At 53.0% G+C, this 26,174-nt stretch overlaps 1 protein-coding gene and 1 pseudogene across 2 annotated transcripts in view; one reads left to right on the top strand and one right to left on the bottom strand.

The window, feature by feature from the left end:
• GCN1 (GCN1 activator of EIF2AK4) overlaps positions 1 to 26,174 on the top strand; it is a 55,127-nt gene that overhangs the window by 13,753 nt on the left and 15,200 nt on the right. For both annotated transcript variants that reach the window (XR_011561291.1, XM_019977433.2), the window contains exons 10-39: positions 403 to 477; positions 718 to 846; positions 1,761 to 1,811; positions 2,081 to 2,179; positions 2,399 to 2,572; positions 3,969 to 4,121; positions 5,623 to 5,715; positions 7,290 to 7,365; positions 7,515 to 7,674; positions 8,482 to 8,671; positions 8,760 to 8,884; positions 9,636 to 9,814; positions 10,047 to 10,140; positions 11,282 to 11,395; positions 11,481 to 11,679; positions 12,800 to 12,955; positions 13,423 to 13,604; positions 15,349 to 15,429; positions 15,750 to 15,893; positions 16,806 to 16,933; positions 17,105 to 17,294; positions 17,486 to 17,556; positions 18,069 to 18,234; positions 18,606 to 18,800; positions 20,152 to 20,398; positions 20,806 to 20,927; positions 21,229 to 21,343; positions 22,072 to 22,251; positions 24,659 to 24,879; positions 26,050 to 26,118. Coding sequence is in view for 1 of the 2 variants with exons in the window: in XM_019977433.2 (XP_019832992.2) it covers positions 403 to 477; positions 718 to 846; positions 1,761 to 1,811; positions 2,081 to 2,179; positions 2,399 to 2,572; positions 3,969 to 4,121; positions 5,623 to 5,715; positions 7,290 to 7,365; positions 7,515 to 7,674; positions 8,482 to 8,671; positions 8,760 to 8,884; positions 9,636 to 9,814; positions 10,047 to 10,140; positions 11,282 to 11,395; positions 11,481 to 11,679; positions 12,800 to 12,955; positions 13,423 to 13,604; positions 15,349 to 15,429; positions 15,750 to 15,893; positions 16,806 to 16,933; positions 17,105 to 17,294; positions 17,486 to 17,556; positions 18,069 to 18,234; positions 18,606 to 18,800; positions 20,152 to 20,398; positions 20,806 to 20,927; positions 21,229 to 21,343; positions 22,072 to 22,251; positions 24,659 to 24,879; positions 26,050 to 26,118 (4,178 nt within the window). In the remaining variant the exon portion in view is untranslated. The remainder of the gene's footprint in view (positions 1 to 402; positions 478 to 717; positions 847 to 1,760; positions 1,812 to 2,080; positions 2,180 to 2,398; positions 2,573 to 3,968; positions 4,122 to 5,622; positions 5,716 to 7,289; positions 7,366 to 7,514; positions 7,675 to 8,481; positions 8,672 to 8,759; positions 8,885 to 9,635; positions 9,815 to 10,046; positions 10,141 to 11,281; positions 11,396 to 11,480; positions 11,680 to 12,799; positions 12,956 to 13,422; positions 13,605 to 15,348; positions 15,430 to 15,749; positions 15,894 to 16,805; positions 16,934 to 17,104; positions 17,295 to 17,485; positions 17,557 to 18,068; positions 18,235 to 18,605; positions 18,801 to 20,151; positions 20,399 to 20,805; positions 20,928 to 21,228; positions 21,344 to 22,071; positions 22,252 to 24,658; positions 24,880 to 26,049; positions 26,119 to 26,174) is intronic.
• Positions 3,211 to 3,293, bottom strand: LOC139176879 (U4 spliceosomal RNA; annotated as a pseudogene).

The following is a 26,174-nucleotide window of genomic DNA, read 5'->3' as shown; positions in this document are numbered from 1 at the left end:
TTGAAAGAGTGTGCAAAGTGTATCCGTTGAAAATGCTGCATACATACATTTTTAGAGGTCTGAGAACCTTCTGGAAACCAGGTTAAGAACCTCTGCTCTAGACAGGTTGACCTTGGTGCCGGTGGTATTTGAAACCCTAGGATATGAGAGTTGAGTCTCTGTCCCTTTTTATCTTGGTAAGAGGTATAGGTGGAGTGTTGGGGGCACAGATTTTGCTGTAGGGATGGGGCAGTGTACAGCTTTACAGCAGAGCAGAGGGATAAAGGTGTGACCATATAGAGGTGAAAAGTGGTCGTGTTCCATGTGGCTAGATAGCGGGCCTGAGCATTGGCTGGGGAGCCTGGCAGAAACGGGCAACTTCCCTCCGAGGTCAGCATGGTGTGTGCTTTCTGTCCCCCTCAGCTATCTCCAGTCTGCTGGCATCCGTGACTCTGGATCTCAGCCAGTATGCCCTGGACATTGGGAAAGGACTGGCTGGTGAGTGTCCCGACCCCTCTCCCACCCCTGGAATGACACCTTGGGTTTTTGGTTGCATTTGTCCCAGTTGTAGAAGAAGGGGCACGAGACAGCCCCGTTTAGAAATAAACTACAGGCGCGGAGTTTCTTTTCTGAGATCCTTGATCATGAGAACGCAGAGCCAGGATGGATGAGTTGGGAGCCAGGAAGACAGACGAGAGCCTGGCTACTCAGCTCTGAGCAGCGGCTCTCTGTGTCCAGGTCAGCTGAAGTCCAACAGCCCTCGCTTGATGGATGAAGCCGTGCTGGCGCTGCGGAACCTGGCCCGCCAGTGCAGTGACTCCTCGGCGATGGAAGCCCTGGCCAGGCACCTGTTCGCTATCCTCGGAGGTGGGCTCGCCTTTCCGGGCATGGGGATGGCTGAGGTGCGGGCTCTGGCACTCCCTAGGCGCTGGGGCCTGCTGGGAGCTCAGTGCTCTGAGTCTTCTTGTGTCAGGAATGTGAGTAGAAGCACAGGCAGAGTGGTGTGGATGGGGGTGAGCTCAGATTTAAGTATAGATGTTTTTGTGCACATAGGTTATAAAAAATAGAGAAAAATACACCAAAATATAAGTAATATTCTTAGATGGGTGGTTTTTAGATTAAAAAAAAATTTTTTTCTGTTCGTCACATTTTCTGCAAGAACATATTTACTTCTTTGCTGCTGCTGCTGCTGCTAAGTCGCTTCAGTTGTGTCCAACTGTGCGACCCAATAGACAGCAGCCCACCAGGCTTCCCCGTCCCTGGGATTCTCCAGGCAAGAACACTGAAGTGGGTTGCCATTTCCTTCTCCAATGCATGAAAGTGAAAAGTGAAAGTGAAGTCGCTCATTCTTGCCCGACTCTTAGTGACCCCATGGACCGCAGCCTACTAGGCTCCTCCGTCCATGGGATTTTCTAGGCAAGAGTACTAGAGTGGGTTGCCATTGCCTTCTCCATTTACTTCTTTAGTCAGAAAAAAGAAAAACCCAATTAGTGTGGTTTTAAACCCAACTTCATGATAAAGAGGCTCTACTTTTAGAATCAGAAACTATCTTTCTTTCTCTCTTTTTTCCTTTTTTGGCTGCACCACTTGGCCTGTGGGATCTAGTTCCCCACCCAGGGATGGAAGTCAGGCCCTCGGCACTGGGAGCATGGCGTCTTAACCACTGGACCACCAGTGAAGTCCCCCAGTGTGTCTTGATGTCACACACATGACTACTTTGTTCACCCCCTTGGGAAAGGTGGCAGATGGGAATTCTGAATCTTTGCTCTCTCTCCTCTTAGGCTCGGAGGGGAAGCTAACTATTGTAGCCCAGAAGATGAGCGTTCTCTCAGGTATAGAATTTCTCTTCGGGTGTCAGGAAGTGTGGTTGTAGATGAGGGTCACCCTGACCATCAGGTGTGGCGAATCTGTTGGATCCTGACAGTCTTGGACGTCCCAGCCTGGCTTCTGTAAAAGGCAGGACGTCTGATGGGAGTTTGAGGGAGGGTCAGTGATGGCCAGAGGAGAGGCGTGGCCGCTCGGGAGGGGGCAGCAACAGGAAGATGGTGCGTTGGCAATTCTGTGCTGACCAGGGGCTGAGCAGGGAACCCCCGTCTTCCAGGGATCGGAAGTGTCAGTCATCACGTGGTGTCGGGGCCTTCTAGTCAAGTCCTGAGCGGGACCGTGGCTGAGCTCTTCATCCCGTTCCTCCAGCAAGAAGGTAATTCTGGGCAGCACGGTGAGGCTGCAGCTGGGCGCCGTGTTTGAGCCCGGTTTTCGCGGTTGGAGCCTGTGGTGACCCCTTCTGAAGGCCCTGCTTCCCCTCCCTGAAGCCTCACTGCTTCCTCTCCCTTTACCTGGCTTGCTTTTGCATGCGGCTCGCGGTGATGTGACGTGGGTGTAAGATGTCTGGCTGACCGGCTCCAACTTCCTCCCCTAGTTCATGAAGGCACCTTGGTGCACGCTGTCTCTGTCTTGGCTCTCTGGTGTCACCGCTTCACCACGGAAGTACCCAAGAAGCTCACCGAATGGTTCAAGAAAGCCTTCAGCCTTAAAACCTCCACCTCTGCCGTGAGGCACGCCTACCTGCAGTGCATGTTGGTCTGCTTTCGAGGTGAGAGGCTCCCCGCAGAGGAGACACAGTCTTCAGGGCGTCGACATGGCTCTGGGCCTGCCCTCTCGGTCCAGCCTTTTTTATATTGTTTCTTCCTGAGTCCATGGGAGCATCCAGCTTAGTCATCCACAAAGCCTAGAATCAGAGCCCCGTTTGATTTTGACTTCTCCCCCTTATCAGACCTTCAGAGTACAAAGTTTATTCAGAGAGGACCCATAGCTAGAACCTGTCACTCTGTTTTCTGAAATCATGAAGATATGATTCTGATAGACTGATGTATGAGGTGTAAATGTATAATCTGCACCCTGGACCTGTGAGAAACTAGCCCTGCCGTTGCGCCAGGGCTGACAAGCGTGTCATCTGGGCACTTGCCTCCTTTCCACGTGCAGTGAGGGGACACAGCAAACCTGGGTAGGAGCTTGATCCCCAAGGAGAAAATCTCCAGCGCTGATTTCCACCTCTCAGATGGGCTTGTGTTTCACTCATGGTTTAAATGGATGACAATTTTGTCTAAAGAAATGTCTGGGAGATTCCAAAGTGCCCTCTAAAAAGGTGACCCCCTTCTGTTCTGTGTCCGAGCTTTGCAGACAAAGTCTGTATCACTTTGCAGTTTTGCTGCACTGATCAAAGTTGACTTTATTTATTTATTTATTTTTTCAATTAGCAATAATCACGCCTTGGATAAACCTCGTTGGCTACGATACTGCCACTGTGCAAAGCTCAAAGTTGACTTTAGATTGAGTTCTAAGTAGCCAAGTCTTGGTTTAACCTCGTCTCTAGCTGGAGCTAGTTCTAGTTCTGCTCCAGACTTTAAAAGCAAACATAAAATAAACCTTTAAAATATACATTTCTTGGATTCAAAAGCATGGCATTGTCCAAATGAAATGCTTTCTTTGTGTGAAATATTCTGATATACCACTTTGGTAATTTATGAGCTTAGTTACAGGTTTTAGTAGGTTTTTACCTTTTTTTGAAAAAACAGACTTTAGTTCATAGGTCAGCAGATTGGTTCTGGTTGGGGGGTTTGGGTCTGGAGGTTGTCTGGTATGGGGGAAGTGCCCCAGAAAGAAATTGGTGGACCTGAGGTTTTGCCCTGGTTCTCTTCGCCCAACCAGCTGTGTGGCCATGGGCAACTCACTTCACCCCTCTGTTTCTTTATTCATCAAATGAATAGCCAGACTCTTGGGTTAGTAAGGACCCTTCTAGCTCTATCTGTAAGGTTGTAGAGTTTGATTTAAGCCCTAGATTCTATTCCACTCCTTCGAGGTATTTGAAAGGTAATCATTAGCCGGTTCAGACAGGGGTGAATGTCCTTTCCCGGGTAATCTTGCCGCTCCCCCCCACCACCCCGCCCCTGCCCCCGAGTGATGGACAGGCGCCGGTCCTGTCTCCACAGGCGACACACTGCTGCAGGCCCTGGACTTGCTGCCCTTGCTCATCCAGACAGTGGAGAAGGCGGCCTCCCAAGGCACTCAGGTTCCCGTTGTCACCGAAGGGGTCGCCGCTGCCTTGCTGCTCACGAAGCTCTCAATGGCCGACTCGCAGGCTGGTAAGAGTCCAGCGGTGTCCAGGAGGCTGCAGACAAGGGCCTCTTCCAGAGTCCCTGGGAGGAGGGCCAAATGTTCAGGATTTGGCTGCATCAGCTTGGCCACTTACCCCCTGGGCAGCCACGGGGCCACTTGGCACCTGCCGGGATGGATTTTATCTGCAAGCTCCCGTCCCTGAGCACTGGGGCGACAGAGCAGAGGAGGACGGTGACAGCGCCCCCTGCTGCCCTCCCACTGCTCAGTGTGACCCTGAGGCTCATCCCTGCAGGTGCTCAGTGGGACTTTGTTTTTGATTGGTTATACAGTTTTAAGGTGTAACATGAACAGTGTCCCCTGAGTTTAGCCAGCCTGCCTTCCAGCCACTCAGTTTCTGTCCTTGGAGGACAGTACCAGTTTCGTGTCCAGAGATGGCTAATGTGAAATTGCCCAAACACGCTGGGTAACGTACTATACACGGGCTTCACTGGTGGCTCAGTGGTAAAGAGTCCGCCTGCCAATGCAGGAACCTCGGGTTTGATCCCTGGGTTGGGAAGATCCTCCAGGGTAGGAAATGGCAACCCACTCCAGTATTCCTGCCTGGGAAATCCCATGGGCAGAGGAGCCTGGTAGGATACAGTCCCTGGAGTTGCAAAAGAGTTGGACACGACTTATCAACTAAACAACAACAGTGTGGCATTTTATATACTGAACACATCTGGGAAAAGGTTCCATATCAGTGCAACAAAAAGAGCGTTCCTGTTTTTGGGGCTACAGGGTATTCCATGCTTGTTTAGTCTAACTCCTGCTCTGTGCGGACGTAGCTGGACGTACTCCTGTGGTTAGAAACAAGATTCAGCTCTTCACATGTTATTGCTTGACACCTGAGTATATGCCAAGGCACTCAGCTACTTCTCCGTGGGGGGAGGCAGAAATGAACATGACCCTGCTTCAGCAAATTTTAAGCTGCCTTTACTGTAATGGGAGAAGGGATATGCAAACATTATCGGCTGTTAAAGGCAAAACATAGCATAAGAGCAGGTTTGAAGGATGGGTTGCTTTTAGTTTTGGGGTTGGGGGCCAGGAAAGGCTTCCTGAAGGATGGAGCGTTTGAACTAGTGCCCTGAGGACTAGAAGAAGTTTCACTGACTGGAAGGGAACGGCCCAGTGTGAGTTCAGACCAGGGAAGGACAAGGGAAGGTGCCATGTGAGGACTTTAAGGAGCTCAGCCTGGCACCTGGAGCAGGTGGGAATCCGAGGGGGGAGGCAAGTCGTCTGGGCTGCTGCAGGAAGTGGAGAAGCACCAGAGGTTTCCATAAGGGGTGATGCTACCAGAAGAACTAGTTAGTTCTTGGCGTGGGAGGACGGTGAGCCTGGGAGTGACCCCTTCCTGCCGAGCGAGGACCCTGGCCTGCTGCACTGAGGCGGGTCTTCCAGAGGACCCAGCCCTGGCAGCTGCAGCGTGGCGGGGCTAGCCCTGGGGGAGGCGGTGGGCTGTGTGGTGGAGTGACCTTTTGTCTCTTGCAGAGGCCAAACTGAGTGGTTTCTGGCAGCTCATTTTGGATGAGAAGAAGCAGGTTTTCACTTCCGAGAAATTCCTCCTCATGGCTTCAGAGGATGGTGAGTCACTACCTGCCTACTCGAAGTTGAACTTAGGGCCGAGTCTCTCTGGTGGGTCTTCACAGAGGACCCTTCCCGGACTGCCTGTTGTTTTGACCAGTCAGCTCGGCAAAGACCTGGAGCAGAGCGATCTGACTAACAGCTCAGCTTTCCTGAGAATGAATTTATTCCTGTGGGGCCTGGAAGGCTGGGGAGGTGGGAGTGAAGTGGGAGATTTGTGGAGACAGAGCACTAATAGCTGTAGAGCTGTGATATTAGGTATAATTACAGCTGATTGGGTAATTGGTGCTGTCTCAGAGGTTTTCGTATGTTCAGAGACAGCTGAGAAGCTCTAGTGAAGTGTGGCTGGCTCGACTCCCCCACTGGGAGATAGAAAAACTACTGGTTTCTATCTTGGCAGAAAAGGAACTGTGGATCTTTAAGTGTATGTTTAAAATTCTAGGTTGCCTTAGAAGTATCTGTGGCTAATTGGTGACTTGAAAAGTCTTTTGACTCGCACATCACAACATTCTGTTCATGAGCTACAACTGTTAGTCACTTTCTGATGTTTAAAACACATTTAGCTAGTCTTTGAACAGGAAATGTATTCACATAATACAAAAATAAAAGCCCCAAGAGGGGCTACACTGAAAGTTACACTTTTGCTTTGATATCTGCCCAGTATCCCTAGCCATGGAGAGCCAGTTTTATCCCCTTGCTGTGTATTGTTGATATTTTATTTTTATACCAATAAATATCCTTATGTGTTAGTTCTCTTCCTTTTTATATAAAAGGTAATATGCATGCTATATGCATTGTGCTCTCTAGATTTGGAAATCATTTCACATCAGTAAGTGCTCTTATTCTTTAGAACTGCATACAAATTAAATTATGGGAGTATAGTTGAATATACTTACAGTGAATTAATACACTCGTGTGTTAATTTTTACTGTACAGCAGAATGATTCAGCTATATATATATATATACACGTTCCTTTTCATAGTCTTTTCCACTATAGTTTATCACAGGGTATTGAATATAGTTCCGTGTGCTATACCATAGGATCTCACTGTTTTAATTAAAAGAAAGTGTATACTTTTGCTTGTTCCAAGATACACGTGTGTATATGCTAAAAGCATAACTTGCTTTTAGCAGAAAAGCAAATTCAGTAGATAACACATATACGTATAACTGAGTCACTTGGCTGTACATCTGAAATTAACACAGCATTGTTAATCAACTATACTTCAATATAAAGTAAAAAGTTTAAAAAAAAGAAAATTCAAGTGAAACTGTGATTTTACGCTTACATTTTGATTTCCAACTTTTCCAGTTCTTTCTGGATATTTTCTCTATTAATTTCTTTGTGTATTTGGCTGCTCTGGGCCTTAGTTGCGGCATGTGGGATCTAGTTCCCTGACCAGGGATGGAACCTGGGCCCCCTGTATTGGGAACGCGGAGTCTCAGCCTCTGGACCACCAGGGAAGTCCCCGTTTCCTCTGTTGTAGACGAGATCGGGCCCGTTCAGGGCAGTTCAGCCGCAGATGTATTCTCTATTTTAAAAACACTTGCACTGTTTCTCTCCCCTCGCCAGCCCTGTGTACCGTGCTGCACCTGACAGAGAGACTGTTTCTTGACCATCCGCACCGACTCACAGGCAACAAAGTTCAGTACGTGGGGCTCGTTCACCCTCCCCCTCGGGCCAGATGACCCCGTTCCCTGGCAGGAGCCCGAGCCTCAGCTGTGTGTGAGGGGCGGGAGGCTGGCTGCAGAGAGCCGCGCCCGGCCATCCCCAGCGCGCCCTGTCCCTCTGCTGCAGGCAGTACCACCGGGCCCTGGCGGCCGTGCTCCTGAGCCGCCCCTGGCACGTGCGCAGGCAGGCCCAGCAGACGGCCCGGAAGCTGCTGTCCTCTCTCGGGGGCTTCAAGCTGGCTTACGGACTGCTGGAGGAGCTGAAGACCGTCCTCAGTTCTCACAAGGTCAGGGCCTCTTCCGGGCCCCAGAACTGGGGCTCACAGACCCCCGAGCTGCCCCTGCCTGCGCTGTGGGATCTCACCTGGGGTGCTCCCTGGCTGTCCTCACTCACGTGGGCTCCGTGTGATGCCAAGGTCTCCTGCCCTGCCCCACAGCTCAGGGACCACCTTGTTTCACACCATTCCTTTGCAGATGCCTTTCTTTCTTCCCGTGTCTTATGACACATAAGTCAACCTTTTTATTCCTGAGTAATGGAAAAACACTTCATTTTTAAAGCACTTTATAATTTTTAAAACATTTTTCTACCCTTCTCTCTGTCCGTTTTTCATAATGCCTTTAAAAGGCTGACAGGCTTACTATGCTTGTTTTATGGGAGTTGTTCATGGTTCTGGCAGCTGACATGACTTGCTCAGCGTCTCCCTTCAGCGGGTGGCGGCAGGACGGGGACCTGGCTCCTGATTTCAGTGCTCTCTGTGTCCCGTTCACTGCTTCCCTCCCTCCCTGAGCCGGCTTAAGGGATGTGGGCTGGTGACAGACTTGCAGTCTCAGGTTCATTCCCCCTGGATCGGATTCTGTTGCCTTTTTACCCACTCTGGGCTCTTTGAGGCTCAGGACCCTAGGTGTTTCCTTCCAGGCCTATCTCACAGCCTGTGGATCCCAGCGCAGGGCTCTGGGCCTTGGTCTCCACGCCAGCAGGGGGCCCAGAGAATCTACTGAATGACAGACAGCTACGTTCCTGGCGTCTTCATCTCCCGAGGGCTAGGCCGGCACGGGACTCTGATCATTGGGGCTCATTCGTTGTCTCCCCACAGGTGCTGCCCTTCGAGGCTCTGGTGACCGACACTGGGGAGGTGACTGAGGCGGGCAAGGCCTACGTGCCCCCGCGGGTCCTGCAGGAGGCTCTCTGTGTCATCTCCGGGGTGCCAGGGCTGGAGGGTGGCATCACCGGCATGGAACAGCTGGCACAGGAGATGCTGATCATCTCTCACCACCCATCCTTAGGTCTGTGGCCTGGGTGGGCGGGTAGGGCAGGGACTCTGTCGGAAGAGCAGGCGGGCAGTAGGCCTCAAAGAGCTCCCCTTCCCTTCAGTGGCTGTGCAGTCTGGCCTCTGGCCAGCACTTCTCGCCAGGATGAAGATCGATCCGGAAGCCTTCATTAGTAGGCACTTGGACCAGATCATCCCCAGGATCACCACCCAGAACCCCTTGAACCAGGTAGTTGGGCCTGTGAGCTGGCTCTGGCATCAGGTCAGCAGGCAGACCAGGAAGATTCAGAGAAACAGAAGACGGGGTGATGAGAAGTGGGTTGGACTGTTGGGTTGCAAGTGACAGAAAGCGCAGACTAGTTTGAGCTTAGCAGGGAGCTTGCTGGTTGCCACGTCTAACTGGTAAGCCCCTGGATGTGACGGGACAGGGACTGAAATGTCCTCAAGACCTCGTAAGTGGTATGTTTCTTGCTCTCTGTCTGTCTCCCTTCCTCCTCTGTCTGTGCCTCACTGCTGCTTTCTGCAGCATGGGCTCTGTTACCAGTCTCTGCTTTTTGGTAGCAGGATAGTTGTTCGAGGCTTACGTCTCATCCCCTGTTAGCTCCAGTGGGAAAAGCTGGCGTTTTCCAACCATTCCAGCTGGCAGAGGACCTTACCGCCTGGGTTGACCTGACTCAGGTCTTATGCTCATCCCAGGGCCCATCCTTCCAGTCTGGGTCACGTGTCCATCTCTAGCGAGGGTGGGGGAAGCTCTGCCTGAACCACAGAGATCAAGAGTGGGAGAGAAATGTCCCCCATGTCGGGGTGCAGCATGCCGAGAAGGCAGGCACACCCTGTAGCCGTCCACTCCAGCAGCAGGGCTCAGAAAGAACAGGCAGCGGCAAGAAGGGGAGCCTGCCGCCCGGGGCGTGAGACATGGCAGGCCCTCTCTCCTGTGCCAGCCGCGGCAGGCACTGACCGTGTCTGTGTTTGTCTGGCAGTCTTCCATGAACGCCATGGGCTCCCTCTCGATCCTGTCCCCAGACCGGGTCCTCCCGCAGCTCATCAGCACCATCACCACCTCCGTGCAGAACCCAGCACTGTGCCAGGTGACGCGGGAGGAGTTTGCTATCATGCAGACCCCTGCAGGGGAGTTGTACGACAAGTCCATCATTCAGAGGTGAGCCGCCTGCTCGAGGGCTCAGTAAGTGATACAGTCTGTCTGTTCGTTGGGGGAGTGCTGGCTGTGGTCCACACACAGTCTTCGGTCCCGGATACGAGAGCGTGTGGAGGACCCAGCACTTGCCTGGTGCCCATGACTTAAGAGGTAGCAGGGATCTCGTGGCTGGTGGGAGGCTAAAGGGCCTCATGGCTGGATGGAACCTGGCTGATCACCCACTCTGGTGTTTCAGTGCCCAGCAGGACAGCATAAAAAAGGCCAACATGAAGCGAGAGAACAAAGCTTACTCCTTCAAGGAGCAGATCATCGAGTTGGAGCTGAAGGAGGTGGGTGTGCGGAGGCCTCAGGCCGGTCCATTGGGTCACCCTGACCCGTGGCATGCTCCTCTGACCTCCCTGCTCTGCCCGGCTCCTCCTGTCACCTTCTTGATCTGCTGTCTCTCAGTAGCTTTCTCCACCCGCAACTCCAGGAAAAGAGATTTTTCTTCCTGCTGTCAGTAGTTCATGTATTTCCTGTGCTAAATGGTGTAGCTTGACTCTATGCCCGTCCCCACGCCCTGCTCCTGGATGGCCGGGACCCGTCTGTCCTCCTGACTAGGCGCGGGCCCTGGCACAGTGTGGCCTCTGGGGCATCGGGGTTCATGGCTGTGTTCAGTGGTGATGGGGCTGGTTCTGGCGGAAGCACAGCACACAGGGCTCTTTCTCTTGTCTCAGCCTGTGCACCTCTCTCAGTCTTTTTTATTTTCTTCTTCAATCTTTATAGGCTGAGTTCTTCTTGTCTTCTATATCTCTGCCCACATGTCCCTTCTGCAGAGAGGTGACCCCTCTGCCCACCCTACCCAGAGCCGAGCCGCCCCTTCTCGTTTGTTACGCATATTTATTCCTTTCATGACACCTGTCATGATCTGAAGCCACCTTGCTTATGTATCTGTTCCCTGTTCGTTGTATAGCCACCCCCACTAAGATGGTGAGCTCTGTAAGGGCAGAGACTTGGTCTTGTTCCCACAGTCTCCCCAGCATCTGGCACCTCCTAGGTGCTCAGTGAATATCAGATGAATGAATGCTCTCAGCCTCTGCCAGGCTTTAGCTTACACTAGAGGAGAGTGTAGGGCAGGCTGGTCAGAGGTAGGAGAGCCTTAGGCTAGAATTCTGAAGCTATGTGGCTCCCAGAATACCCTCTTCAACACTTGGAGGAACTTTCCATTTCTCTTAACATGTAAAGACTCTTTTTGTGTTTTCCTTATAGAGAATCTGGCAAGAAATGGCCGCTCTACTGCTCTCTGTTCTGTAGAAACCAGGCGGCCTTGGGCTTGTGGGAGTGGGGCAGGCCAGCCGGCAGGTTTGGGGCCCAGATCACAGACTCAGAGCTGGCCTGGGACCGACGGTGGCGCCAAGCTCACCTTGCCTGGTGGTGGGAGGGAGGCAGGTCTGGGCCCTGGAGACGGAATTGCTGTGCTTGTTCCTTCAGGAGATAAAGAAGAAGAAAGGCATAAAAGAGGAGGTGCAGCTGACCAGCAAACAGAAGGAGATGCTGCAGGCCCAGCTGGACAAGGAGGCGCAGATCCGGAGGCGGCTGCAGGAGGTGAGCGGCTGCCCCAGCGACCCCGCCTCACTTGCTGTTAGGGCAGGCCCTGCTGACCAGCCCTCTGGGCTGACTCTGCTTACAGCTGGACAGTGAGCTGGAGGCGGCTCTGGGGCTGCTGGACACCATCCTGGCCAAGAACCCGTCCGGCCTGACCCAGTACATCCCGGTCCTGGTCGACTCTTTCCTGCCCTTGCTGAAGTCTCCCCTGGCTGCTCCCAGGATCAAGACCCCTTTCCTGTCCTTGGCTGCCTGTGTCATGCCCCCGAGGCTCAAGGCTTTGGGTTAGTTCTCATTGGCTGGCTGTGGGCATGACCCCGGGTCAGGAGGGGGGCGGACAGGCGTGCCCTGAGTGCTTGGGGGAGGCATGCAGTGATCTCAGCTACTGACCTGTGTTCCCATGGGTGCAGCCTCAGGCGGCCCAAGCTACACATCCCGGGGAGCACGTGATGCCATCTCCTCTCCTTTTTTATGTCTACTGTGGCTTCACTCTGAGGACCAAGTTTTAGATGCTAGTCAGTGATTGTGTGTGTGTGTGTGTGTGTGTGTGTGTGTGTGTGTGTATGTGTGTATGTGTATGTGTATGTGCTGAGTCGCTCAGTCATATCCAGTTCTTTGCTACCCCATGGACTGTAGCCTTCCAGGCTCCTCTGTCCATGGGGTGTCCCAGGAAAGAATACTGGAGTGGGTTGCCATTTCCTACTTCAGCGGATCTTCCTGACCCAGGAATTGAACCCTCATCTCTCATGTCTCTTGCATTGGCAGGCAGGTTCTTTACCACTGGGCCACATGGGAAGCCCTTGATCTTTCGGTAGCAGCTTTAAATTCAGTGGCAGTGGGATAGTTGGTGCCACGTGGCCTATCTATGGAGCCCAGAGCTCCTGAGCAGCCAGGTGTGGGTGACCAGAGGGCTCTGTGGCCTTGAGAAGCTTTCTCTTTAGCCACAAAGAACCTTGTGAGGTAGCTGGGAATTGTGGTAACCTCGCTCTGTGGATTGTATGACACCTTTGAGCCTTAAGGATACGTTCCCATGGGTGAGGCTGGAGTCAGGCTGTGCACACAGAACCTATCGGAAGTGTTACCCAGCCGGCTGGGCTGCTGCATGGAAGGTGGGAGCACCCTGTGGCTAGAGCTTCACTCCCAGCTGAGTAACCTTGTGTGGCTCATGCCTCCTTGCTGCATACTTCCGATTCCTTACTGTCAGGAGGATAGCCCCTTGCCAGCTTGTCCATGCTTTTGGAGTGTCACGGAGATGAAACGAGAAACTAGGTTGAGGAGATGGGCAGGGCAGAGCAGAGCTTGATTAGTGTTAACTCAGGGGGATGTGGGTCCCTGGTTCACACCCGAGCCAGATTGTGTGTCTTTGCGTGGGTCATCCCTGTGGGTCCCTTCTCTTGGACACAGGCACTTTGGTGAGCCATGTGACTCTGCGCCTGCTGAAGCCGGAATGTGCCCTGGACGAGTCATGGTGCCAGGAAGAGCTGTCGGTGGCCGTGAAGAGAGCAGTGACCCTGCTGCACAGTCACACCATCACCAGCAGGGCAGGCAAGGGCGAGCCAGGTGAGGGACCGGATAGGGTGGACAGAGGGCGCAAGGTGGGTGAACCGTGCGGGGGCTTGACTTCCATCCTCCGGGCTTCCCGAGGCCGCAGCTTCCGCTGGTCTCTCCCCTTGCTGGTGTTGATTTCCTCACCTCACCCCTTGAACCAGATGGATGATTTTTGAGTCCAGTCACTGTGACCCCCCACCCCACCCCCGCCCCCCTTGAGGGTTTAGTTCTTGCTGTTGGAATCTACTTGTCTGTTTTAATGCTCACATTGTGGAACCAGGCGCTGTCTGGGGTAGGAGCGGCATTGGCTTTAGAACTGGACTGCCGTCTCTTGTCCCTCTTGTCATGCCTCTGGCTTCAGGGTATCAGAAAGGGCCTCCAGCCGTCTCCCTGCCCGCTTGCCCTGAGGATGGACGCTGTGGCGGCCAAACTCGGGGCCCGGCCCGCCTGCAGAGTCGGTCTACTTCTTGCTCTCACAGATGCTGCGCCCCTGTCCGCGCCAGCCTTCTCCTTGGTTTTCCCGTTTCTGAAGATGGTGCTGACTGAGATGCCCCACCACAGTGAGGAGGAGGAGGAAAGAATGGCCCAGATTCTTCAGATCCTCACAGTCCACGCCCAGCTGCGGGCCTCCCCAAGCAACCCACCTGGGCGTGTGGACGAGGTAGGCTGGGGAGCTCAGCTCCCCCTTGGCTTGAGTGGGGTTGCGGGGGGTAGGGCAGGGGCTTCTGACACTTCCTGACCCATGAACAGTTCTGGGGAGGGGGTCCTACAGCAGCGGCCATTGGTGGGGAGACCCTAAATGTTCTATTGAGAGAGCCTCCAAGGCCTTACAGAAGCTATGGGTCTCCTGCATCTGATAGTTTCTGAGCCAAAGGAGTTGAAGGACTCTAACTTATTGTATGTTGTTCTTAAGAAGACAGTGCTGGTTACTATCCTTTTCACTTGCTTTTGAGACGAGCTCATTCAGTCAGGATTTTTGGGTTCTTTTTTTTTTTTTAAAGACTTTTTGGGTGTGGACCATCTATAAAGTCTTTATTGAATTTGTTACAATATTGCTTCTGTTTTATGTTTTGGGTTTTTGGCCATAAGGCATGTGGTATCTTAGCTCCCTGACCAGGGTTAGAATCCCCACACCTTTCATTGGAACCTGAAGTCCTAACCACTGGACCACCAGGGAAGTCCCAAGGAATTTTCTTTTTTAATAGATTGAAAGTGAAAGTCTCTCAGTCATGTCCGACTCGTTTTGACCCCATGGACTATAAAGTCCATGGAATTCTTCAGGCCAGAAAACTGGAGTGGGTGGCTGTTTCATTCTCTAGGGGATCTTCCCAACCCAGAGATTGAACCCAGGTCTCGCACATTGCAGGTGGATCCTTTACCAGCTGAAGCACCAGGGAAGAGTACTGGAGGGGGTAGCTTATCCCTTCTCCAGGGGAACTTCCCAACCAGGAGTTGAAACAGGGTCTCCTACATTGCAGGCGGATTCTTTACCAGCTGAGCTACCGAGGAAGCCCAGTTTTAGTAGATTATGTTCTAAAAATTTGAAAGTAGTGCTTACGTACTTTAAAAAAATTCCAACAGTACAGAAGCAAAAAGAGAAATGCCCCTCCTCAGAGGTAGCTATTAATAACAGTTTGGTCTATACCCTCGCGGACTTTTTTATTTAAGCACGTATAAAGCTCATACCCACAAATGCAGTAATGCAAAAAATGGATTGCACCGCTCCTTCCACGGGACTGTCTTCTCTGGGCCTCCTCCAGTGTCAGGACCTGTGTGGTCCACATCATGTGGATCTCATATTACAGGCTGTGTTCTGTGGGCGCACAATGTTTTAGTCAGCTTTTTACTTGCTGATTGACATTTTAAGGCCGCAAACGTTTCCATGTTTTGAATGCAGCTGTGGGGTGTCCCCTGTTCATTTACATGCCTTGCACACCACGTGAACATTCTCATAGGACAGATTCTTGGGCGTGGAATTGTTAGGTCATGTGACATGTTCTGAACTATACCCTTGCTAAGCGTTTCCTTTTCTCCAAACCTCATACAACCTCATGTAGTGTTTAGCTTGTCAATGACAGGTGGAAGAATGGTATCTTGTTTTATTTTGCATTTCTTTACTTATTTGTAAAGTTCAGTGTCTCTTTGTGTATTCATGAGCCACCTGTATTTCAAAAGTCTGTGAATTTCAGCCAAGGTTAGGAATAGTTATTTTTAGTCCCTGGAGATCACGGCTGACTGGGGTTGGCTCCTGTGGATTGAGTTGTAGACTTGACAGGGTCCCTCCAGTGTGGTCAGCAGGAAGACCCAGAATGTTCCCCTGTGGGTGAGAGGGACTCACGTGCCTCTGGGCTTGGTTACAGACCTTCCGTGGAGCTTCGTCCTGCCTCATGTGCTTTCTCCCGTAGAACGGCCCGGAGTTGCTGCCTCGCGTGGCCATGCTGCGCCTTCTGACCTGGGTGATTGGGACGGGCTCTCCCCGACTTCAGGTAATCTGGTCCCCTGCTGGCTTCTACTGTTCACAACCCCACCCTCAGGTTCCGATTGCCTCTCCCAGCCCACAGTTCTGACCTTGGGCACAGCGGTACTCGTGAGAGCCAGCCAGACTGTTCTCAGCTCATGAGTGGTTTTGCTTGGATCCTGCCACTGGCCTTGGTCTGGCGCTGGGGTCTGAGGCCTAGTAGGGGTGGGTGGGATGGGCGTTCTTAGTTCAGATTCCCCCCGGAAGCTCATCCCCAGCTCCCCTGCCTGGCCCTGTAGTAGGAAACGATTTGTCGAACTGAGCCCAGTGGCTGGATGTCTCCCTCAGGTTCTGGCTTCAGAGGCCCTGACCACCCTGTGTGCCAGCAGCAGTGGCGAGGATGGCTGTGCCTTTGCAGAGCAGGAGGAGGTGGACGTGCTGCTCTGCGCCCTGCTGTCCCCCTGTGCCAACGTGCGGGACACTGTACTCCGGGTGTGTGCCCATGCCCTCACGGGGCTGCCTTGCCCCCCGCCCCCCAACATCGTCCCTCAGTGCTGCTGTTTGAGCTGCCCTGATGGGATGTGCCGCGTGTGTGCACCAGTGTGTCCTGGAGGCAAAGAGCAAGGTCACAGAGGGTGGCTTGGGATCATTCTGGGAACTGGAACAACGAAGCAGTTGTATCACTGGTTTTTTCCTTTGCCTTTGAAGACGTCACCTAACTTCTAAAACGCACCGTGGAACTTGGTAGTTTTGTAGATCTGACTCACAGGATTGGCTCATTTCTTCAATCCACTACCTTATACTTGCCCTTTCTTGGAGCTTTGGGACCCAAACTAAAGGATCCCGTAGGAGTGTGAGAACGTGTTTCCCAAATGCCAGTCTGCAGCCTCCAGCTACTGCTCTGTGACAGAGTGTTCACTAGTCCTTGATAAAATGGAAAACACAATGGCAGTGCGGCAGATATTCTTAAAACAAAGGGAACATCCTTTTTCAGAGATTTTTGTCGATCTTGAATGTTAACAGTTGAATTTTGAAAGTTTACTTAAAAAAAATTTTACCACTGCATGCCATCATCTCACGAAAGAAAAGCTCTTTGAAGAGACAGAGCAGCTAATGAGTTGAGCTGCCTCATGGCGCTCCCTAACCAGCACTGCTGTCCAGCGGAGCTGTCTGCCGGGATGGGACTGTTTAACTGTGTCATCCAGCAGGACAGCCACCAGCCATCGCGTGGCTCCTGAGCACTTGGAATGTGGCTGGTGCAGCTGAAGAAGTTAAGAGTTCGTTAATTGATTTTCTGTGGAGACCCACGTGTGGCTGGTGGCTTCATCTTGGGAGGCGGGGAGGGCAGGTCGGAGTGTTCTCCCAAAGGTCCTGCCTCACGTGGTGCGATCCCACCCCTCTCAGGGCCTGTTGGAACTCCACATGGTGTTGCCGGCGCCTGACACCGATGAGAAGAATGGCCTGAACCTTCTCCGCAGGCTCTGGGTGGTTAAGTTCGACAAGGAGGAAGAGATCCGAAAGTTGGCCGAGAGGTGAGCGCCATCAGAAGGCTGGCCTGTCCTGGTCTGTTCTCTTTCTTCTCATGGAGTAATCGGACCCAGCATGCTGAGCCTACAGAGGGATCGAGGGCTGGGACTTTGGCTTTGGCAGAAGGGCCTGCGCTGCAAGTCCTGGTCCGAATAGATGCCTTTGGTCTGTTGTAGGCTCTGGTCGACCATGGGCCTAGATCTGCAGCCAGACCTCTGCTCCTTGCTCATCGACGACGTCATCTATCACGAGGCAGCTGTGAGGCAGGCCGGGGCGGAAGCCCTCTCCCAGGCGGTGGCGCGTTACCAGCGGCAGGCGGCTGAGGTCATGGGCAGGCTCATGGAGATCTACCAGGAGAAGCTCTATGTGAGTAGTCTGGGCACTGTAGTCTGGGCATACAAGGTGGGGTTGGACCCTGATCAGCCTCCAACCTAATCCAGACAGAGCCACCCCGTGGCTCAGGGTGGCTTGTGCCTGATCCCGCCTCACCTGGGCGACTGGCTGGCCTGCGGGCCCGGAGAGAGCCCTGCAGTGCATCGATAACCTGTCTTTTGCAGCGGCCGCCCCCGGTGCTGGATGCTCTGGGACGAGTTATCTCCGAATCTCCTCCAGACCAGTGGGAAGCCAGGTACGACAGCTGTTTCAGCCTTGTACCGCTCAGCACTTCTGGACGTGTGGCTGGGTGGAGGCTGCATGCCGTGAGGAGGCAGCAGAGGGTGATGGGTCAGCAGGGATGGGAAAAGACAAGACCTCCCTCTGAGTCAGAGGCCTGAGGTCCACTTCCAGCTCCTCTTGGCCAGCTGGGCTACTTTGCTCGTGTTTCTCCTTTCCCCTGGGAACTGTTTTCTTAGAGGTCCCCAGGTACCTCCTCACGGCCGTGGCTGATTCACCATACTTGGCTTTGTAGAATACGGGCATTTCTGGTGTTGTCACCTCTGCCTCCTTCCCCTCCGTCTCCTCCTGCCTGGTGGGAGAAGGCTAGGCAGTGCACTAACACAGAGGGAAGCAGGCTTTGTGCTGTGCTCTGCCCTGGAGCAGCGTGTGCTGTTGGCAGGCTCGCGCTCCTCGTGACATGCCAGGATAGAGGCCCCTAGCCGGGAGGCCTCTAACTCCCCTGACACACTTCCCCTTCTTTCCCAGGTGTGGCTTGGCTTTGGCCCTGAACAAGCTCTCCCAGTGTTTGGACAGCTCTCAGGTGAAGCCACTCTTTCAATTTTTTGTCCCCGACGCCCTCAACGACCGAAACCCAGATGTCCGGAAGTGCATGTTGGATGCAGCTCTTGCGACACTCAACACACATGGAAAGGTAGGAGATCTCAGCCAGGCGAGGAGATGGGGGAGAAGGTCTCAGGCACCCAAGGAGCGGGAAGAAGGCTGGGCTGGGGCAGACGGCAGGCTGCACCATGGTGCCATGGCGAGGCCTGGTGCTGGACGTCCTGGCTGGGCGCTGGCCCCGCAGCAGATTCTGTTTGTATTTCCTTGGGGTCAGAAAGACCCCAAAAAGGTATTAAATTGATGTAAGTCTGCTGCAATCCTGCCAGAAAACCGGGAAGCCCTCTGGCATGGCTGGCTGACTGGTCAGGATGCCTGTCACTCACCCAGGCTTGGGCAGAGTCCGTCGTCCCCAGGCACGGCCCCTGGGGCTGACGTGAGGCTCTGGGTGCTCTGGGCTTTCAGGAGAACGTCAACTCGCTGCTGCCGGTGTTCGAGGAGTTCCTGAAGAACGCGCCGAACGATGCCAGCTACGATGCCGTGCGGCAGAGCGTGGTGGTCCTCATGGGCTCTCTAGCCAAGCACCTGGACAAGAGTGACCCCAAAGTGAAGCCGATTGTCGCCAAGCTCATTGCTGCCCTCGCCACCCCCTCCCAGCAGGTATGTGCCCCGACTACCTGGTCCCTGTTTGGGTGGGCAGTGCAAATGAAGTTTGGGAGCTGCAAACGAAGTCGGATGTCAAATCCAGATGGCTGTGTTCTCTGCCCTTCTTTCAGGGGGACTACCTCGTTTATTTACAGTTAGAAATGCCCTAGTGGAGAGTCAGTTTGTTACTATGTTCTAAATCTCTTAAATATATGCATTTTTTTAAATCATTTTTTAATAGTTATTTTTTGCACTTAGTATAAACTTGGTTCTGGATATACAAAGATTAGGGGGAAAAAATCGTCCTTGGTGTGTTAGGCTTTTCATGACATTCTCTGTGTGTGTGTTGTATGTTTTGGGGGCCTTTTAATGCAGTTTTCCGGAGAAGGCAATGGCACCCCACTCCAGTACTCTTGCCTGGAAAATCCCACGGATGGAGGAGCCTGGTAGGCTGTAGTCCATGGGGTCGCTAAGAGTCGGACACGACTGAGCGACTTCCCTTTCACTTTTCACTTTCATGCATTGGAGAAGGAAATGGCAACCCACTCCAGTGTTCTTGCCTGGAGAATCCCAGGGACGGGGGAGCCTGGTGGGCTTCCGTCTATGGGGTCGCACAGAGTCAGACACGACTGAAGTGACTTAGCAGCAGCAGCAGCAGCAGTAATGCAGTTTCAGGCCACAGGGCAAAGGATTTTTTTTTTTCTCTTTCTTGAAGAACACATTACGTGTATTTTCTGTGACTTGCGTTTTGGTCACTTCATTTTGAGCCATCCAGAGTGTCCTCCTCAAAGGCACAGTTGAAAACCATAGGTTTACAGAATCGTGGTCGAATAAGCTGTCAGAGCACCCGGCCTCCAAAGCATCATGCCCAGGGCCCCTAGCCACAGGCCGCCTCTTGGGCCTGGTTGGGCATTCTGAACTTTGTCGGGATGATTGACAGCATCTTCTGGAACCACTCCATTTGGGCCTGGTCCTTTAAGTCCCAGCCCCGTTTCCCTGTGATTCTAACAAATTTGAGAATCGAGAGACTCGGGCTGTTTCTAAGAAGACAAAGTAGCCCACTTCTCTCGGGATCCTTCTTTGTGAGTAAGTTTTTCCGTACTGAGCCTCCACCCCACCTGCCCAGGCCTTGGTTCTCCCTTCAGACCAGAAACAGCCCCATAACAGCTGATGATTTGGGGGCTCACAGACGTAGCGTGCATCCTGTGGGCACGCACTTCAGACGTGATCATGGGCCCCTGTTGGCCTTTCTGATGCTCCTTGTGGGCTGACAGGCAGTGGCAGAGACTGGCCTGGGGGACCGCATCAGCCGCCAGGCACCGGCTGTGGTTGAGCCTCAGCACTGATGGGCAGGCCCCTCCCCCAGGTCCAGGAATCCGTGGCCAGCTGCTTGCCACCCCTCGTCCCTGCCATAAAGGAAGACGCGGGGGGTATGATCCAGAGGCTGATGCAGCAGCTGCTGGAGTCAGACAAGTACGCCGAGCGCAAAGGGGCTGCGTACGGGCTGGCGGGCCTGGTGAAGGGCCTGGGCATCCTGTCGCTGAAGCAGCAGGAGATGATGGCCGCGCTGACCGATGCCATTCAGGACAAGAAGAACTTCCGCCGCCGGGAGGGTGAGTATCTCCAGGCTCGGCCGCTGCCCCCTCCCCGCCCTGGCTGCCTGAGGAGGGAACCTGGCATTTCCTCCCCTGCCAAAGGCTGGCGTCGGGTTGTGTGCTCCTGTGAGCTGTTCCTCCCGGCCACGCCGGTGTGGCCTGGGCGTCCTTGTTTCTGACTCAAGCACCTTCAGCCGAGGGAGACTGTGCTTTTCTCACTGGTGGTGCTTCCCATTCTTGCCTCCTTTCTGTTTGGGGCAGGCAGAGGGCGCTGCTCCCTCCTGAGCGGCCACTGTAGCCCCCCAGCTGCCCTGAGCATTTCTAGAGGGTGAGGAGGGGACGAGGAACTTGTCCTGTGGCTGCCCCATCCCCAGAGGATGTCCCGATCCCAGCCTCACTGCCCCACCTCGCCCTGCCACCCCCAGGAGCCCTCTTTGCCTTCGAGATGCTCTGCACCATGCTGGGGAAGCTCTTTGAGCCGTATGTGGTCCACGTGCTGCCCCATCTGCTGCTCTGCTTTGGGGACGGGAACCAGTATGTGCGGGAGGTAAGTCCTGAGGCTGCGCGGGGTGGGGGTGTGGGGGGGCCTGCCCCACGGGAGCCCCTCTGCCCACCGCTCGAGTGCCGGTCACTGGTGTGGACTCCCCTGGTTCCCAGTGCAGTACGGAAGCCTGGTGAGGTGAGAAACCGCGTCCCTCCTGTCAGTTGCCTGTGTGGGCCGGGGCCCGGGCTCTGACACAGTAGACTCCTGGTGAGCGATGATCACCAGCGGGGCACAAGGTCCAGCCTTAGGCCTTGACCCTGGTGTGCTGGAGAAAGCCCCTGAACGTCTTTTCTCCTCCCTCGAGGCTGCAGATGACTGTGCCAAGGCTGTGATGAGCAACCTGAGTGCTCATGGGGTGAAGCTGGTGCTCCCCTCCTTGTTGGCTGCCCTGGAGGAGGAATCCTGGAGAACCAAAGCCGGTGAGGCTGCTCCTTTGGTGCCGCTGTCTCAGCTTCCTGTTCTGCACAGCACCTTCCCAGGGGTGCAGAGATGCTGCTCTTGTCCTGTGTGCACACCACCCACCCCCCCCCCACCCTCCCGCCCAGGGGCGAGGCCAGGGCTCTCATCAGGTGGCTTGTTTCTATAATAGTTTGTTCACTTTCGTTCAAGAAACAGGCCTCTGACAAGAACCACAGACCTAAATCAGAAAATCCCAGAGCTCTAAAGTTGGTCTGTGGCTAGGTCTCTGATTCTAAGATCTCTTCCCCTGTTAAGTCCTCTTTTTAAAAATATAATCTTATTTGGAATCCTAACTTGTAAAACGAAGCTGCTCTGCTTTGGGGCGGGTCAGCGTTGGGCGGGGCTCCCCCGTGGTCCTTCAGGCTTTGCCCTACTGTGTCTTGAAAACTCACTCTCTTACTCAGTGGGTGAGCGGACTGAGGACAGAGTAGCTCAGTGAACTGACCTGGGGACACTGCCAGTTCTAGGCTGGGTCTGGCCTCTGTCCCCACCACTGCCCAGGCTCTCACCCGGGCTCCCCCGGCTCAGCCGGCCTCAGGCGCGTCTTGCTCACTTGGCTGGAGCCAAGCCCTGTGCCCTCCCGCTTGGGGAGGAGCAGGCCGCTTCTCCTCTGCCCAGGCAGCCAGCCTGGGTGAACTGCCAGCCTGTGGTTCATGATTTCACACAGGCATGTGTCTGCCGTCTGCAGGGTCGGTGGAGTTGCTCGGGGCCATGGCCTACTGTGCTCCCAAGCAGCTGTCGTCCTGCCTACCCAACATCGTGCCCAAGCTCACAGAGGTGCTCACCGACTCCCACGTCAAAGTGCAGAAGGCTGGGCAGCAGGCGCTCAGGCAGATCGGCTCTGTCATCAGGAACCCAGAGATCCTGGGTACGTAAGGCCTCTCCCACGAGCGCGCAGGCCGTGCTCCTCCCTGTGCTCCTCGACACTGCAGGGAACGTGCACTTGTTCAGCACAGGCCCTCTGAGGACAGAGACAGTCGCCCTGAGATAACCTTTAAACTCAGGGAAGCCCTTTTCCTACGATAATCAGTGGAAAATAGTTCAGAAGTGGTCTGTTTTCCTGTTGGTCTAGAGCACTCATTGACCATAGAGGTGGGGAAACTGAGGTGTTGACCCGGAGGCAGCTTGATTCTCAGGGAGCCTTGAGATCCGCAGAACTGAATGACAGGCTCTGGATTGCAGCAGCAGCACCCCTCAGGGGTTAGGTTCCAGGGAACTTTGTATTCACGCTCATTCCAGGAGACCTATGATGGAGGGAAGATTAGGGAGCTTACTCTTTAGTATGGTTGTTTCTTGAGTGACTAGGAAAGACTGATTTCTAGAAGTAAACCCCAGCCAGCTATGTGGACTTGCAGCACCATACTTGTCAAATTTTAAGCTTCAGCTTAGGGCATTGGTGACCATTCAGTGCGTTTCAGCCTAAGTATTTCCAGACTTGATTTTAATCAGAAAATGATGGGTTTTACGGGAGGAACAGGTAGATGTGGGTTTTGTTGTCGTTCTTTACAATGTCCAACAGCCCTGGGCATTTCTAAGGCCCAGAACCGTTTTATCTCTTATCAAATGAAGGCCTTCCATTTTGGGAATCCAGCCTGGGTCCTTTTTTCTTTTTTTTTTAATTGCAGTGTAATTTGCATAAAATTCACTTTATACAAATGTACAACATAGTGGTTTTTAGCATCTTCGCAAAATTATGTAAGTATCACCACTGTCTAGTTCTGGGGCACTTTCATCGCCCCAGAAAGGAACCCCACACCCATTATTAGGTTTCACTCCTCATTTCCCCTTCTACCTCTAGCCCCCAATGACCCCTAGTCTATTTTCTGTCTCTGAGTTTGCATATCTGGACACTTTATGGAAACAGCATCATACGCTGTGTGACCTTTTATGCCTGGCTTCTGTGTCTAGCTATATGTTTTCAGGGTTCATCCACATGGCAGCATCTGTCAGTGTTTCATCCCTTTCTATGGCCTAATAACGTATCTCGTGTGTGGCTGTGCCATTTTGTGTGTCCATACATCAATTGATGGGTGTTTGCGTTGTTTCCACTTTTTGGTTTTTAATGTTGCTACTAACATTTGTGTTCAAGGTTTTATTTGATTTTTGTTTTTGTAGACATGATTTCAGGTTTCTCGGTTAGATACCTAGAGATGGCATAACTGGGTCATGTGGTAACTGTTCACCTCTTCTAGGGAACTGTTAACCTGGCGGCTGTACCATTCCTGACACACTGAGTAGCTATATACACACGCACAAAGGTGTTCAATTGCCAACACTGTTACCGTCTGTGTTTTTGGTTACAGAAATCCTAGTGGGTATGAAGTGGCATATCACTGTGGTTTTGTTTTGGCCATGCCACATAGCATGCGGGATCTTACTTCCTCAGCCAGGGATCGAACACATGCCCCCTGCAGTGGAAGCACGGAGTCTTAACCACTCATTGTGGTTTTGTTTTACATTTCCCTAATGACTAATGATGTGGAACGTCTTTTCATGTGCTTGTTTTTCATTTGCATATCTTCTTTGGAAAACTGTCTATTCAAATCCTTTGCCCATTTTTAAATTGGGTTATTTAAAAAAAAAAAATTGGGGGTGGGAATGGGGCACCACTCTGCATGGCTTGCTTGTTCTTAGTTCCATAACCAGGGATTGAACCCAGGCCCCCGCAGTGCCGAGTTTTGACCACTGGACCGCCAGGAAATTCCCTCAGAACTCTTGACTGGCGTGTATCTTGTTAGTGGTGAATTCCCTGGACTTGTGGGAAAGATGAGCCAGCTACCCTTCTTGAAATTCCTTCTACTGGGCTGATAACACTGACTTTGGAGAGCTCATTTTACCTGTGGCGGCTGCTCTGAGTGTTGTGTACCTTATTCCCACCACTGGTTCAGGGGGCCTTTGTCGTCTCCAAACGGTTTTTTTCACAAAGCCTCTTTGGGTTGATGCTGCTTCCTGAGTAAGATCCACGTTGCTAAGTGGCCTCCCCTGGAGGCCTAGCTGGGGCTGTAGCTCAGGGCCACTGAAGCTAGCCGGCAGGCACCCCACCAGCCACAGCTCTGCAGGGCAAGGGGGTGACAGCTGCCGCCCCCACACCACTTCCTCCTGGGGAGCAAGAATAGAATTGCTCTTTGCAGACAGGCTGGCTTCTTCAGCCCCTTGTGGGGCTCTCGGGAAAGGGCCCCTGGTCTCCTTTTCTTCTGACCCATCTAGTGCTGGGGGCTTTGGCAGCTGCCCCACAGACTTGTACCCAGCTGCCTCTCTCTTGTCTGGACACGCAGCCATCGCCCCGGTACTGCTGGACGCCCTGACAGACCCCTCCCGGAAGACCCAGAAGTGCTTGCAGACCTTGCTGGACACCAAGTTTGTCCACTTCATCGATGCACCGTCCCTGGCCCTCATCATGCCCATCGTCCAGAGAGCCTTCCAGGACCGTTCCACGGACACACGGAAGATGGCCGCCCAGATCATTGGCAACATGTACTCCCTGACAGACCAGAAGGTATGGGCCTGTGGGGGGCTCACGCAGGACAGACCGATGGATGCTGGCTCAGGACACACGGTCCCTACCGACAGTAGACACAGGGCAGCTGTGGGCATTTGATTCCTGATGGTATCAGGGCAGAAGTGGACTGTTTGGGGTAGAGGGTGGAAGTCTGAGCCCTCTGCACATCTTGCAGAGCCCAGCCACACAAGTCTCGATTACCTCCACCCCAAGATGAGGCCCGTCCCCGTGAGCTCCTTTCACCAACTGATGGGGAGGAAAGGTCCAGCCTGGCCTTTGACTTTTCAGGGGTGTTGGGAAAGCGGCTGCCGCTTTGATTGCTGGCAGTGTCTCCTTGTCATAAGCACTGGCTTCTGTGAGCCTCTCAGGAAATTAGCCTCGTTTGAGAGATCTGCTCTGTTCACTCACTCCCAGAGGCTGATGTTTGTGCTCTTAGTACCACAGCTCTGATTTGCTTGCTGAGGCTACAGGCACAAGAGATGAAGTGGAAAGTTAGGTCAATCCTAGGAAATTTGGGAAATTGGAATTTGGAAAACCAAAACATTTTACCCTCAGCCCTCCAGAAGCCTAGACAATTATGTTTTAAAATTACGTTTAAAAATGATATTTCTGAACATAAACGTATGTCCAAGTTATAACGAGTTATTCATAAAACCGAGTCTTAAATAGTTATGTAACATTCCAACAAGTTTATATACCATAACTTACATAATTCTATTGTCGGTCACATAGTGTCCAAGGTTTCTTGCTATTTTAAATGATACTGCAGTGAACATAAGGTTCTTTCTATATTTAAAACTGTTTCTGAAAGTCGAGTGCTGTATCAAGAGACATAAACCTTTTAAGGTAAAGATTGTGCAACTCTGAAAGGAAAGTGCTAAGAGAATCTTGTGGATGCTCAAGGCTGGGCAGCCCTCAGTCCCAGGAGGAGAAAGAGCTCTGAATGGCAGCTGGGGGCTCTCCACCACCTGAGGAGGGCCTGGGGTCCCTCAAAGGTTTTTCCGAGTGATCACTCAGGGCCTTCAGGGAACCAGGGGGATGGAGGGGGTTTTTTATCCCTGTGAGTGCTCCTAGTCAGCAGAGTGGGGTGGTCAAGATCTACCCAGGAACCAGTCTGGAGAAAGTGGGCCTCAGGCCTCCACTGAGTCGCTCCTTCCGTCTTTGCAGGACTTGGCTCCTTACCTGCCAAGCGTGACGCCTGGTCTGAAAGCCTCTCTCCTGGATCCTGTGCCTGAGGTGAGTCTGAGAGGGAAGAGGGCGGGAGCTCATGGCTTTAGCCCCACCCCAGCCAA

The sequence above is a fragment of the Bos indicus genome, chromosome 17, assembly GCF_029378745.1.
Source record: "Bos indicus isolate NIAB-ARS_2022 breed Sahiwal x Tharparkar chromosome 17, NIAB-ARS_B.indTharparkar_mat_pri_1.0, whole genome shotgun sequence".
In the NCBI taxonomy this organism is placed as follows: Eukaryota; Metazoa; Chordata; class Mammalia; order Artiodactyla; family Bovidae; genus Bos; species Bos indicus.
Note: the sequence above shows the minus strand (reverse complement) of the source record. Positions and strands in the feature narration are given on the sequence as shown.